General features: G+C 36.6%; 1 protein-coding gene across 3 annotated transcripts in view; it reads right to left on the bottom strand.

The window, feature by feature from the left end:
- LOC106079506 (uncharacterized) overlaps positions 1-13,389 on the bottom strand; it is a 262,219-nt gene that overhangs the window by 141,644 nt on the left and 107,186 nt on the right. For all 3 annotated transcript variants that reach the window (XM_056015519.1, XM_056015522.1, XM_056015521.1), the window contains exons 11-14: positions 11,168-11,291; positions 8,444-8,556; positions 7,341-7,476; positions 5,202-5,311 (exon numbers count right to left, since the gene is read on the bottom strand). In XM_056015519.1, coding sequence (XP_055871494.1) covers positions 5,202-5,311; positions 7,341-7,476; positions 8,444-8,556; positions 11,168-11,291 — 483 coding nt within the window. The remainder of the gene's footprint in view (positions 1-5,201; positions 5,312-7,340; positions 7,477-8,443; positions 8,557-11,167; positions 11,292-13,389) is intronic.

Below are 13,389 nucleotides of genomic sequence, written 5' to 3'. Positions count from 1 at the left end.
ATTAGCCATAAATCCAAAGGCAACATTTCTGAATTGTGATGATCACTCTCTGAACCTGACAGCTTTTCATTTTGTTAAGATAGATCCAGCAATTGTCATCTTTTTAAACTGTACATGAATTGTTCAACTTTTTTTTCAATTCACACCAGAGATGGGCCAAACTGAAAGAAGCTGAAGCCGGGAGTTTAAAAAAGGACAGTACTACAAGGTGATCGGCAGGAGAATAAGCTACGTCGGCAGTTTCTTTGCATCTCGACAAAATCATCAAGCTGTTTGATAAACTTTCTGAAAGAAAGACACTAGAAACAGTGCACAGAATCTTCTTCTTGCAGTGAAAAATTGTGAATTTAATGCTTATCTGGAATTCTGGTCAAATCTCCAGCGCCCAATTCAGAAAAGTCTGAACTGCACATAGGGAAGCTGCTGAAGAAATTAAAACCAGTGCCACAATCACCTATTGGCATATTGAGGAAGCTGGCTTCATATGGTAATGATGTGTGTTCAAACCTAGCAACCTCCATCCGAATAATGCTAACAGAGGCCACTTCCATGCGTCATGTGAGAGATCATTCTCAAAGCTCAAGTTAATCAAAAACTTTCTCAGGAGCACAATCATCCAATGACGCAAGAAAGGCTTAGCAGCATGGCTTTAATGTCAGTGGAGTCACAAATACTAGACAGTATCGATGTAGAGGATGTTATAGATGGCTTTGCTGCAGGGAAGCACGACGTGAAGCGATATTAATTGAGATTTGTCACTTGTGCATCATTTCGCCAATAAACAATTGTATTATTCATTAAAAGATTTTTATTGATTATTTATTGTTAATTTTACTGATATACTGTACCAATGTGAATGTAGGCTTATATATTTATTAAGCAAATTATCTCATGTCATGATGTCGAATGCCAAAATGCAAGGGGCCCCCAAAGAAGTCAATCCCTCCGGGCCCCCAAATCCCTAACTACGCCCCTGGGTACTACCACCATTCTAAGTTACATAGCACCTTGGTACTACCACAGGAAGCAGGTTGGAAACATTTTAGTTTAGTTTCACCACAAGAAGCAGGTTGGAAACATTTTAGTTTAGTTTCACCACAAGAAGCAGGTTGGAAACACATAAGTTTAGTTTCACCACAGGAAGCAGGTTGGAAACATTTTAGTTTAGTTTCACCACAAGAAGCAGGTTGGAAACACATAAGTTTAGTTTCACCACAAGAAGCAGGTTGGAAACATTTTAGTTTAGTTTCACCACAAGAAGCAGGTTGGAAACACATAAGTTTAGTTTCACCACAAGAAGCAGGTTGGAAACACATAAGTTTAGTTTCACCACAGGAAGCAGGTTGGAAACATTTTAGTTTAGTTTCACCACAAGAAGCAGGTTGGAAACATTTTAGTTTAGTTTCACCACAAGAAGCAGGTTGGAAACACATAAGTTTAGTTTCACCACAAGAAGCAGGTTGGAAACATTTTAGTTTAGTTTCACCACAAGAAGCAGGTTGGAAACACATAAGTTTAGTTTCACCACAAGAAGCAGGTTGGAAACATTTTAGTTTAGTTTCACCACAAGAAGCAGGTTGGAAACATTTTAGTTTAGTTTCACCACAGGAAGTTTATTTTCGTCCAATTTTCTTTTTACTAAAGCTGAAGTTTCAAGAAGTGAATCAACTTTGTTAAATCCATCAAGTGCTTTAGTAGTCGTTTCAAAAGGTGAACCAACTTTGTTCGAGATCCATTTTTAGCGGCCCCGAAAGGGTAATAGACGCTATTAGTTTTGTGTGGCCTGTCTGTCTGTCCGTCCCGTTTAGATCTCGTAAACTAGAAAAGATATTGAAAATCCGACATCACAATATTTTAGACCATTCAAAGTTCTGATGCAACGGCTACTTTTTTCTTTTCTGAAAGCGAAAAATCTATTTTTTTTAAATCACTTATGCAAGCAGTTTTTTTTTTCATAAAAATGCACCACTTTTACAAATATTCACTATTAAAAGTAACAAACACTTCTTACGGAAATGTTTTATTCTTAAGGAATAAGAGATTGGCCCTTTACAAAAAAATTAGATCAATTAGATATTCATTATAAGACATCAGTTAGGTCAGGATAACATCTAGCTTCACATTCACTTTCACCTATCCTTTTCTCTGCTGGACCGCTGGGGCACCACATAAGATCTGTTAACCTTTTTTTGCTCCATTATTTTCTGTCATTTGTCTTTGATAGAATTTCATTTTGATAATATTGAAACCTGCCTTTTTACCTGCCTGGGTGGACGACTTCGGGGGCCAATTTTCGGTTTGTGTTTCCACACAGACTGTCTTTGTAACCTTGTTATGTTGTTGTTGTTTTTTTCATAATAAACTATTTGACTGCATGAACATGAGTACTTCTAAAACGGATGCGTATTATTAATACTAAATATAAATATCAATTGCGTCACGACATGAGTAGTTCTTCAACCCAGAACTAATCTCTAGTTCCTGCAATGGAGTGACGTTACAGGACGCCAGTGATGGACAGGTCTTTCAACTGTTGCTAATACAATGAAAATGTTTAAAAGTTGATTCAGTTGTCTGTGACATTTATCCTCGAAAGACAATTCTATTTTTTTAAACAAAGTTACAGGGAGGCGGCCCCCGTCGAATTCAACAATGAACCAGGACTATTCAAGCCATAGTCTGGTTTTAATCGTTTAAAGTAATGACATTTTAAAAAAATCATTTGGCGTGATTTTTCCCTTAAAAGCAAACATGACAACACGTCGTCAATGATAAGACTCTTCTAACTCTTCTGGAATAAGTATTAGAAATGGAGGTCCCTTGACAGCAGCATCTGTGTGAACTGATCACCAGCACAGAAACCTCTCAGAAACCTCTCAGATACCTATCTCTCCTTTCATTTCCCATGACGCCAATGTGTCCAGGGATCCACTGTAATGTGATTTTTTATTTTTAATTTTGTCATCATCTGATGTATTATGACTATTCTCTTGGGCTGTTTGAGGTGCTGCTTTTAAGTGCTTGAAAAGTGGATTGGGAGTCTGTAAAGACAACAATATCTGATGGTGATTGTATCCCTTCATATAATTTGTTTTCCACAGTCTGTAGTGCTATGGTAATTGCCTCAATTTCGGCTTGGAAGTTTGAGCAGTAGTCGCCACAGGGTGCACTTATTTCAAAGTGTTTATTTTTGGAAATGACCAGGAAGGCACCAAGACTAGAATTTGACCCGTAGGTGTATATATGGATGGCTGTTTTTGGATAGCTTTCCATTGTTTCGAGCGTGCCTACTTTGAACTCCAGTGGATTTGATTCTTTTGTTAGTGTTATTAATTAAATGCGTTTTTATGGTTGGTTGTTTGTAGTTAAGTCCAGGAGTTATGTTTGAGAACCTGGTAATTTTTTCTCTGTTATTGGGTAGGTGATGTTTTAGGGCTAGTTCGTAAATCAGAGTTCTTTGCTTTTTTTTTTGGTTGTTTTTCCTATTTCTCTGTGTTAGTAATTTATTTGGATGGTCGTCCTCCAACCTTCTGTATCTCTCAATAGCTTCTAATGCTGCTCTGTTGCGCCTTAACTTAAGAGGTTCAATATTGGATTCTATATCACAGGCTGCTGTGGGAGTAGTTCTCATACCTCCACTAATTAGCTGCAAGGCTTGGTTTTGGATTGTGTCTAATGATGATTGATAGGTTTTGTTGGCAGCTACTTGTATGGAGAGACAGTTATCCATGACAGATCTGACGTATCCAGTGTATAACTGTCTGAAGGTACCTCTCCCCAACAATGCCCCGACTTAAGATATATTGAAGTACAGCGCACTGAGCATACATAAGAATGAAAGTTGCGATATACAAATGGATTGAAACAAATATTCGATCATGGCTCATATTAAGCGCACTTACCAATTCGATCTCACAACTCACTTTATAATTGGTAATTTCTAGTTTGTATTTTCACGTATTTTTCTTTCATAATTTATGTTAGGTAGTGCTTTAGTTGTCGTTTCAAAAGGGGAATCAACTTTGTTAAATACATCAAGTGCTCGTTTCAAAAGGTGAGGTGGGGGGTTGAACCAGAGACGACTCAGGTGTGCAAGACAGTGAAGACGTGTATTTGTTGAGAGGTTGTTAGAAAGTGTATAGATCAACTCTATCGGATCAACGGTGAAACGTTACATAATTACTTTTGTTGTATCAAACAAAATAGGAATCAACAAAAGTTAATTAACAAATTAGTTTTTCGGGTTTCTATTAGAGCTGGGTAGACTCAGAGGCTCAAAGAAGAATTGAAGCGTTTGATATGAACGACTACAGACCAATGTGTTGGTAGAACATCAAAGAATGGACAGAATGAACTTCTAAACAAGGCAAAGGACTGAAAAGTAAATGGAGAAAAACGGTTGAAAGATCTGATGTGCTGTCCTAACGAGTCAACGGGGCCGCTAGGTTTTGAAGGTGATCAGATGTTAGGGTCAAAAATACTAATGAGTTTGTAATGTTATAAGTCCCTCACACATTGAGCCTTGGAAACACACATATACTCTAGAACACCCCTCCCTCACACATTGAGCCTTGGAAACACACATATACTCTAGAACACCCCTCCCTCACACATTGAGACTTGGAAACACACATATACTCTAGAACACCCCTCCCTCACACATTGAGACTTGGAAACACACATATACTCTAGAACACCCCTCCCTCACACATTGAGACTTGGAAACACACATATACTCTAGAACACCCCTCCCTCACACATTGAGCCTTGGAAACACACACCTACTCTAGAACACCCCTCCCTCACACATTGAGACTTAGAAACACACACCTACTCTAGAACACCCCTCCCTCACACATTGAGACTTGGAAACACACATATACTCTAGAACACCCCTCCCTCACACATTGAGACTTGGAAACACACATATACTCTAGAACCACCCTCCCTCACACATTAAGACTTGGAAACACACATATACTCTAGAACACCCCTCCCTCACACATTGAGCCAGAACCTTTTCTTTTTCTATTCAAACAAAAAGAAGAGTTCCCCATGTCCATCTGGTCACTCCTGTTCATTTTTACTCACCACTTCTATGCTTTTTAATGGCAACTATTTCTAGGGCTGGGGAGGGGGGGGATTGTTGACCTGCACTCAGCACAAGCCTACGTGATAACACTGACCCATAAAATACAAACCTGTTTGAGCATTTTGGGCGTCACTGGAATGTTTCCTATCTCTATTTTCTTGATGACTTTCAAGAAGATCATGGCCAGTTCTCCGCCCAGAATCATTTCTTGAGCTTTTCCTGAAGTGTATAATGTTTTCTTTCAATGCACAGAGTACGATTCAAATGTCATTCAGTTTCTTCCTATTGAAGTCGATGCCTATCTAATGGGATTAGTTTGTTAATTTGTGCCATTAGAAATATTTTTACCAATTATTTTGTTTAGCTCTATTTCATGCATTTAGCTATCTCACTACGCTAAGATCCTATATCACTTATCTGGACCAGGTGAGAGTTTAAAGTGGGGCAATAAAGAAAGGGGGGAATTTTACCGTAATGGTAATTATATAGATATGTAATTCCAACTGAAACGGACACTGTTCTCGTACAATTAGTCAGGGTTTCAATTTGTCAGGGATTTCAATTTGTCAGTTTTCAATTTTTCAGGGGTTTCAATTTTTCACAGTTTCAATTTGTCAATGCTTCAATTTGTCAGAGTTACAAATATGTCATACTTATAATTTGTCAGGATTACTATTTGTCCAAATTTCAAATTATCAGCGGTGCAAATTGTCAGACTTTCAAAAAATGTAATTCTTTTGCAAATTGACAATAAGTTCAGCATTTCTTCTTTACATTTTAATGTGTTCAGCTAAGACAGAGGTTTTGAGAAAATCATTGTTGAATAATTCTTTTGTGAATGAAGATACTTCTAAAGTAAAGACTGTTACTTCCTTTCTGTGTCACCAACTCAATGAAAGCTTTCTATATCAATTAACAGCGGAATTTCTCTAGCCTTGGCTTTTTCTGGAACATCAATTGGTTTCCTAACATTTTCTAGAACATCCATTGGTTTCCTAACATTTTCTAGAACATCAATTGGTTTCCTAACATTTTCTAGAACATCAATTGGTTTCCTAACATTTTCTAGAACATCAATTGGTTTCCTAACATTTTCTAGAACATCAATTGCTTTCCTAACATTTTCTAGAACATCAATTGGTTTCCTAACATTTTCTAGAACATCAATTGGTTTCCTAACATTTTCTAGAACATCAATTGGTTTCCTAACATTTTCTAGAACATCAATTGCTTTCCTAACATTTTCTAGAACATCAATTGGTTTCCTAACATTTTCTAGAACATCAATTGGTTTCCTAACATTTTCTAGAACATCAATTGGTTTCCTAACATTTTGTACATTTTGTATAAATATAATTTTTTAATGTCTTTATTTGACTACACTTCTTATAGACCTACACTTCTTATATACCTACACTTCTTATATATCTACACTTCTTATATACTTACACTTCTTATAGACCTACACTTCTTATATATCTACACTTCTTATATACCTACACTTCTTATATATCTACACTTCTTATATACTTACACTTCTTATAGACCTACACTTCTTATAGACCTACACTTCTTATATACCTACACTTCTTATAGACCTACACTTCTTATATATCTACACTTCTTATAGACCTACACTTCTTATATACCTACACTTCTTATAGACCTACACTTCTTATATATCTACACTTCTTATAGACCTACACTTCTTATATACCTACACTTCTTATAGACCTACACTTCTTATATATCTACACTTCTTATAGACCTACACTTCTTATATACCTACACTTCTTATAGACCTACACTTCTTATATATCTACACTTCTTATAGACCTACACTTCTTATATACCTACACTTCTTATATACCTACACTTCTTAAATACCTACACTTCTTATAGACCTACACTTCTTATATATCTACACTTCTTATAGACCTACACTTCTTATATACCTACACTTCTTATAGACCTACACTTCTTATATATCTACACTTCTTATATACTTACACTTCTTATAGACCTACACTTCTTATAGACCTACACTTCTTATAGACCTACACTTCTTATAGACCTACACTTCTTATATATCTACACTTCTTATATACCTACACTTCTTATATATCTACACTTCTTATATACCTACACTTCTTATATACCTACACTTCTTATAGACCTACACTTCTTATATACCTACACTTCTTATATACCTACACTTCTTATATACCTACACTTCTCATATACCTACCCATCAAATTTCTGACGATTTTGATTTTATCTTTGAATGATCCGCCTATAATAGCCACCATTGGTTGCTCAGGGCTCACTACAAACTGGTTGTAATGTTGGAGTTCAGATTTAATAATAAAACCATAGGCTTTGTCCTGACACAAGAAACAAGATACATTAGAAGATTGTCAGCTAAGGAAGATTTAAATAAATCGCTACACATTTTTCGTTGAATATGGTGCATACAAATGACTTTTGAAAACCATTTTACTTTTGAACTGCAGAATGTCCAAGTTTTGTTGAAGCTCTAGTATCCCTATGGAGGAAGTTGGCTCTAGTATCACTATGGAGGAAGTTGGCTCTAGTATCACTACGGAGCAAATTGGCTCTAGTATCACTATAGAGGAAGTTGGCTCTAGTATCACTATGGAGGAAGTTGGCTCTAGTATCACTATGGAGCAAGTTGGCTCTAGTATCACTATGGAGGAAGTTGGCTCTAGTATCACTATGGAGGAAGTTGGCTCTAGTATCACTATAGAGGAACTTGGCTCTAGTATCACTATGGAGGAACTTGGCTCTAGTATCACTACGGAGGAAGTTGGCTCTAGTATCACTATGGAGGAAGTTGGCTCTAGTAACACTACGGAGGAAGTTGGCTCTAGTATCACTATGGAGGAAGTTGGCTCTAGTATCACTTTGGAGGAAGTTGACTCTAGTATCACTATGGAGGAAGTTGGCTCTAGTATCACTATGGAGGAAGTTGACTCTAGTATCACTACGGAGGAAGTTGGCTCTTGTATCACTATGGAGGAAGTTGGCTCTAGTATCACTACGATTGAATCTTCAGGACTTCAGTGTATCAAGATTGAATCTTCAAGTTTCGATCAATGACATAGATGAGTTACACAAGTGATTTGCAAGTCTTGATCATTGACATACCTAAGTTACACAAGTGGTTTGCAAGTCTTGATCATTGACATACCTAAGTTACACAAGTGGTTTGCAAGTCTTGATCATTGACATACCTAAGTTACACAAGTGGTTTGCAAGTCTTGATCATTGACATACCTAAGTTACACAAGTGGTTTGCAAGTCTTGATAAGTGGACACATGGATACTTACTTGTTCTTTTGTTCCTACAGTTGAATTGGACATCTCAACAAGTTCTGTTATAGAGTCTACTACATAGACGTCTCCCATATCAAACAACACACTACAAAACTTGGAAATCTCCTCTGTGAAGAGAACACAATATTTCTTGAAATAATTTTATTGTGATGGCTGTCTGGTCGTGTGGTCCTAGGTTCGGGCCATGAGAGAAGAAATCCCCACCATACAAACAATGCTAGTGATATAATAAGAATTACACAACCAACTTAAATCCCCAAATAACGCAAACAGAACTTTTGAAGAACAGAATCAAATGAACATATAACGCGAGTAAACTTTTCGCGTTAAAATTGCTGCGCTAAAAAAAACTTGACGCCAAAACTTCTGAATTCGAACAGGAGGTTGTCTATCAAATAGACTGCTATGTTTAGATATGAAAGTAGTCGACCAGACTGTTGGACTACAATGTCTAGACATGAAAGTAGTCGACCAGACTGTTGGACTACAATGTCTAGACATGAAAGTAGTCGACCAGACTGTAGGACTGCAATGTCTAGACATGAAAGTAGTGGACCAGACTGTTGGACTACAATGTCTAGACATGAAAGTAGTCGACTAGACTGTTGGACTACAATGTCTAGACATAAAAACAGTCTACCAACAAAATTAAATGACATGATTAAGCAACATTGTATTGTTACTTTGGCTTACAACGTTTATAGGAATTATAATGCTTTTGGTGACTAAATACAAATGTCCGATATTTAGTAAAAATATCAAAGAGCATTGTCCAATTAAACATATCAAAGAACATTGTCCAATACTTGTGTATAACATTATAGAAAAATTGCTCAATACTAAATGTAAAATGTATTTCAATTTGAAACAACAAAAAAAAATGAGTCACAGACCTATCTAGAAAATAAAAGACTTTAATTAATATTAGGAAAAAAAGCAGACTTATAGGATCTAGAATGTACTTGCCTCAGTATAGCTGGCTTATAGGATCTAGAAAGTACTTGCCTCAGTATAGCAGGCATATAGGATCTAGAAAGTACTTGCCTCAGTATAGCAGGCTTATAGGATCTAGAAAATACTTGCCTCAGTATAGCTGGCTTATAGGATCTAGAAAGTACTTGCCTCAGTATAGCAGGCTTATAGGATCTAGAAAGTACTTGCCTCAGTATAGCAGGCTTATAGGATCAAGAAAGTACTTGCCTCAGTATAGCTGGCTTATAGGATCTAGAAAGTACTTGCCTCAGTATAGCTGGCTTAAAGGATCAAGAAAGTACTTGCCTCAGTATAGCTGGCTTATTGGATCTAGAAGACTATCGCAATGTCAATGGTTGGATTTTACAAGACTTTTACAAGACATCTTGAATTTACCTTTCTGACATGACTATCTAGAACAAACCTGGTTTGCACAAAACTTCTCTGACATGACTAACTAGAACAAACCTTGTTTGCACAAAACTTTTCTGACATGACTAGAACAAACCTTGTTTACACAAAACATCTCTGACATGACTAGAACAAACCTTGTTTGCACAAAACTTCTCTGACATGATTAGAACAAACCTTGTTTGCACAAAACTTCTCTGACATGACTAGAACAAACCTTGTTTGCACAAAACTTCTCTGACATGACTAGAACAAACCTTGTTTGCACAAAACTTCTCTGACATGACTAGAACAAACCTTGTTTGCACAAAACTTTTCTGACATGACTAGATCAAACCTTGTTTACACAAAACTTCTCTGACATGATTAGAACAAAATAACTTCTCTGACATAACTAGAACAAACCTTGTTTGCACAAAACTTCTCTGACATGACTAGAACAAACCTTGTTTGCACAAAACTTGTCTGACATGACTAGAACAAAATAACTTCTCTGACATGACTAGAACAAACCTTGTTTACACAAAACTTCTCTGACATGACTCGAACAAACCTTGTTTGCACAAAACTTCTCTGACATGACTAGAACAAACCTTGTTTGCACAAAACTTCTCTGACATGACTAGAACAAACCTTGTTTGCACAAAACTTCTCTGACATGACTAGAACAAACCTTGTTTGCACAAAACTTCTCTGACATGACTAGAACAAACCTGGTTTGCACAAAACGTCTCTGACATGACTAGAACAAACCTGGTTTGCACAAAACTTCTCTGACATGACTAGAACAAACCTGGTTTGCACAAAACTTCTCTGACATGACTAACTAGAACAAACCTTGTTTGCACTAAACTTCTATGACATGACTAACTAGAACAAACCTTGTCTGCACAAAACTTCTCTGACATGACTAACTAGAACAAACCTTGTTTGCACAAAATTTCTCTGACATGACTAGAACAAACCTGGTTTGTATAAAACATCTTTAACATGACTAAGTAGAACACACCTGGTTTGAATAAAACATCTCTAACATGACTAAGTAGAACACACAAAACTTCTATGACATGACTTACAAACCTTGTTTGCACAAAACTTCTCTGACATGACTAACTAGAACAAACCTTGTTTGCACAAAACTTCTCTGACATGACTAGAACAAACCTTGTTTGCACAAAACTTCTATGACATGACTAACTAGAACAAACCTTGTTTACACAAAACTTCTCTGACATGACTCGAACAAACCTTGTTTTTTGCACAAAACTTCTCTGACATGACTAGAACAAACCTTGTTTGCACAAAACTTCTATGACATGACTAACTAGAACAAACCTTGTTTGCACAAAACTTCTCTGCCCTCAGGATCAATGAACTTTCCTTTCTCCTCGGGATGAAAAGATAAATTCTCCAACAAAAAAACTGACCCTGGTTCTGGATCTGCACATAGTGATCTGGCCTGAAACAAATATTGAAATAAGCTTTAGTATACAATAATATCGTAAAATGTCATAAATACTGAGGTTTTATAAGCTTTTTATATACAATGATATCGTAAAATGTAATAAATACTGAGGTTTTATAAGCTTTAGTATACAATGATATCGTAAAATGTAATAATTACTGCAGTTATATAAGCTTTAATATACATTGAAGTAATATAAATTTTAGTAAACACTGTAATATAAATTATACACAAATGTAATATAAATTTAAGTATACAGATGTAATAAAAATATACGTATACAGATGTAATATGAGTTGGTGAGTTGAACAGTTCACAGTAGTGAATTGGTGACTTTTAGTTGAACAGTGCACAGTTGTGAATTGGTGACTTTTAGTTGAACAGTCTACAGTTGTTAGTTGGTGAGTTGGAGTTGAACAGTCTAAAGTAGTTAGGTGGTGAGTTGGAGTTGAACAGTCTAAAGTAGTTAGTTGGTGAGTTAGAGTTGAACAGTCTACAGTAGTTAGCTGGTGAGTTGGAGTTGAACAGTCTACAGTAGTGAGCTGGTGAGTTGGAGTTGAACAATCTACAGTAATTAGCTGGTGACATGGTGAATTGGTGAGTTGGAGTTGAACAGTCTAAAGTAGTTAGTTAGTGAGTTGGAGTTGAACAGTCTAAAATAGTTAGTTGGTGAGTTGGAGTTGAACAGTCTAAAGTAGTTAGTTGATGAGTTGGAGTTGAACAGTCTACAGTAGTTAGCTGGTGAGTTGGAGTTGAACAGTCTACAGTAGTGAGCTGGTGAGTTGGAGTTGAACAATCTACAGTAATGAGCTGGTGACATGGAGTTGAACAGTCTACAGTAGTGAGCTGAAGTTGAAAGTTTGTCAGTGGAAGTTATTAGTTCAAGCAGTGGACTTAGTGTGATAGGAAAGTATTTTCAGTGACACATAGAAACTTACTACACTCATTAACATCTTCATACAAAACGAATTGATATCAGATGAACAAACTTCCTATTTTATTACAATGCTTCTATGAACACAAACGATCTGTCTGTCGCGGTCTGTTCAAAGTTTGATCTCATGATGTTTCGTCCATGTCTGATCCAGTTCAAACTTTGCACAACTATTTATCACAAGACACGAAACAATATAAAACAAATAACCAGTTCAATCATTGTTGGTGATTAATTATTTTGTTTGATATCGAAATAAGGGGAATAAATGTGACTTAATGATGTCGATGTATATATGGATTTAATCCCCTATATTATGGTTTCACACGTTTTCTCTCCCACTTTCTTGGATCAGGTTGAAATGATGCACATAATTATTCATAATCGATACATTTAGACACGAATCAATTAAAAATTAACCAATTAGTTAATCATTTAGTACTAATTAGATTCATAACACATGAATATTCAAATTTGACTAGAGTAACATCTTTAGTAAAATCACTAAATTTAAAAGCCTTCAGGATAGAAGACTTAAAAGCAAAGTAGCAATTGTACATAAAACACTAAACCATAATCTTCAAACACAAAAACAAAACCTAATTAAATACTCAGAAAGACACAAAGATAAAGGCACATTCCTTGTTCTATATGCTAGGACATATGTGTAAAAATACTCCTTTGCTAGTGGTATTAGAGCATGGAATGGGTTTTGTTTGTTTGTTTTACATGTTTCGGATGTTCCTTCAGAGTTGAAGATAATTACTTCCTAGTCCAAACCTCCCGCAGGACGAAGGGGGATGGGAGCGGGCAGGGTTTGAACCCGGGACCATCGATAAATCTGAACGACAGTCCAGCGTGCAAACCGCACGACCAGGCAGCCAGGAAAACCAATGACTTGGCAGAATTTAAATCATAGGTTAAATCATAGGTTAACATGCATGACTAGATGCATTCAGGGACACGTGTATTCATCCTCTATTTCGATGTGACGTCTGTATTCTATAAGATAAGAGGATGCCTGCACAGGGGACCACGACGAAGGTGGATGTTTTGGTGCAGCTGTTTTGGTGCAGCTGTTTTGGTGAAGTGGTCATTTTGGCCCCTCAATATTCCCGGGCATGCTACCCTGCCTCATAGTGGCGCCCGGGTGGAAAC

The sequence above is a fragment of the Biomphalaria glabrata genome, chromosome 17 (assembly GCF_947242115.1).
Source record: "Biomphalaria glabrata chromosome 17, xgBioGlab47.1, whole genome shotgun sequence".
Classification (NCBI taxonomy): Eukaryota; Metazoa; Mollusca; class Gastropoda; family Planorbidae; genus Biomphalaria; species Biomphalaria glabrata.
The sequence above is the reverse complement of the archived record's forward strand: the minus strand, read 5'-3'. Positions and strand labels throughout refer to the sequence as shown.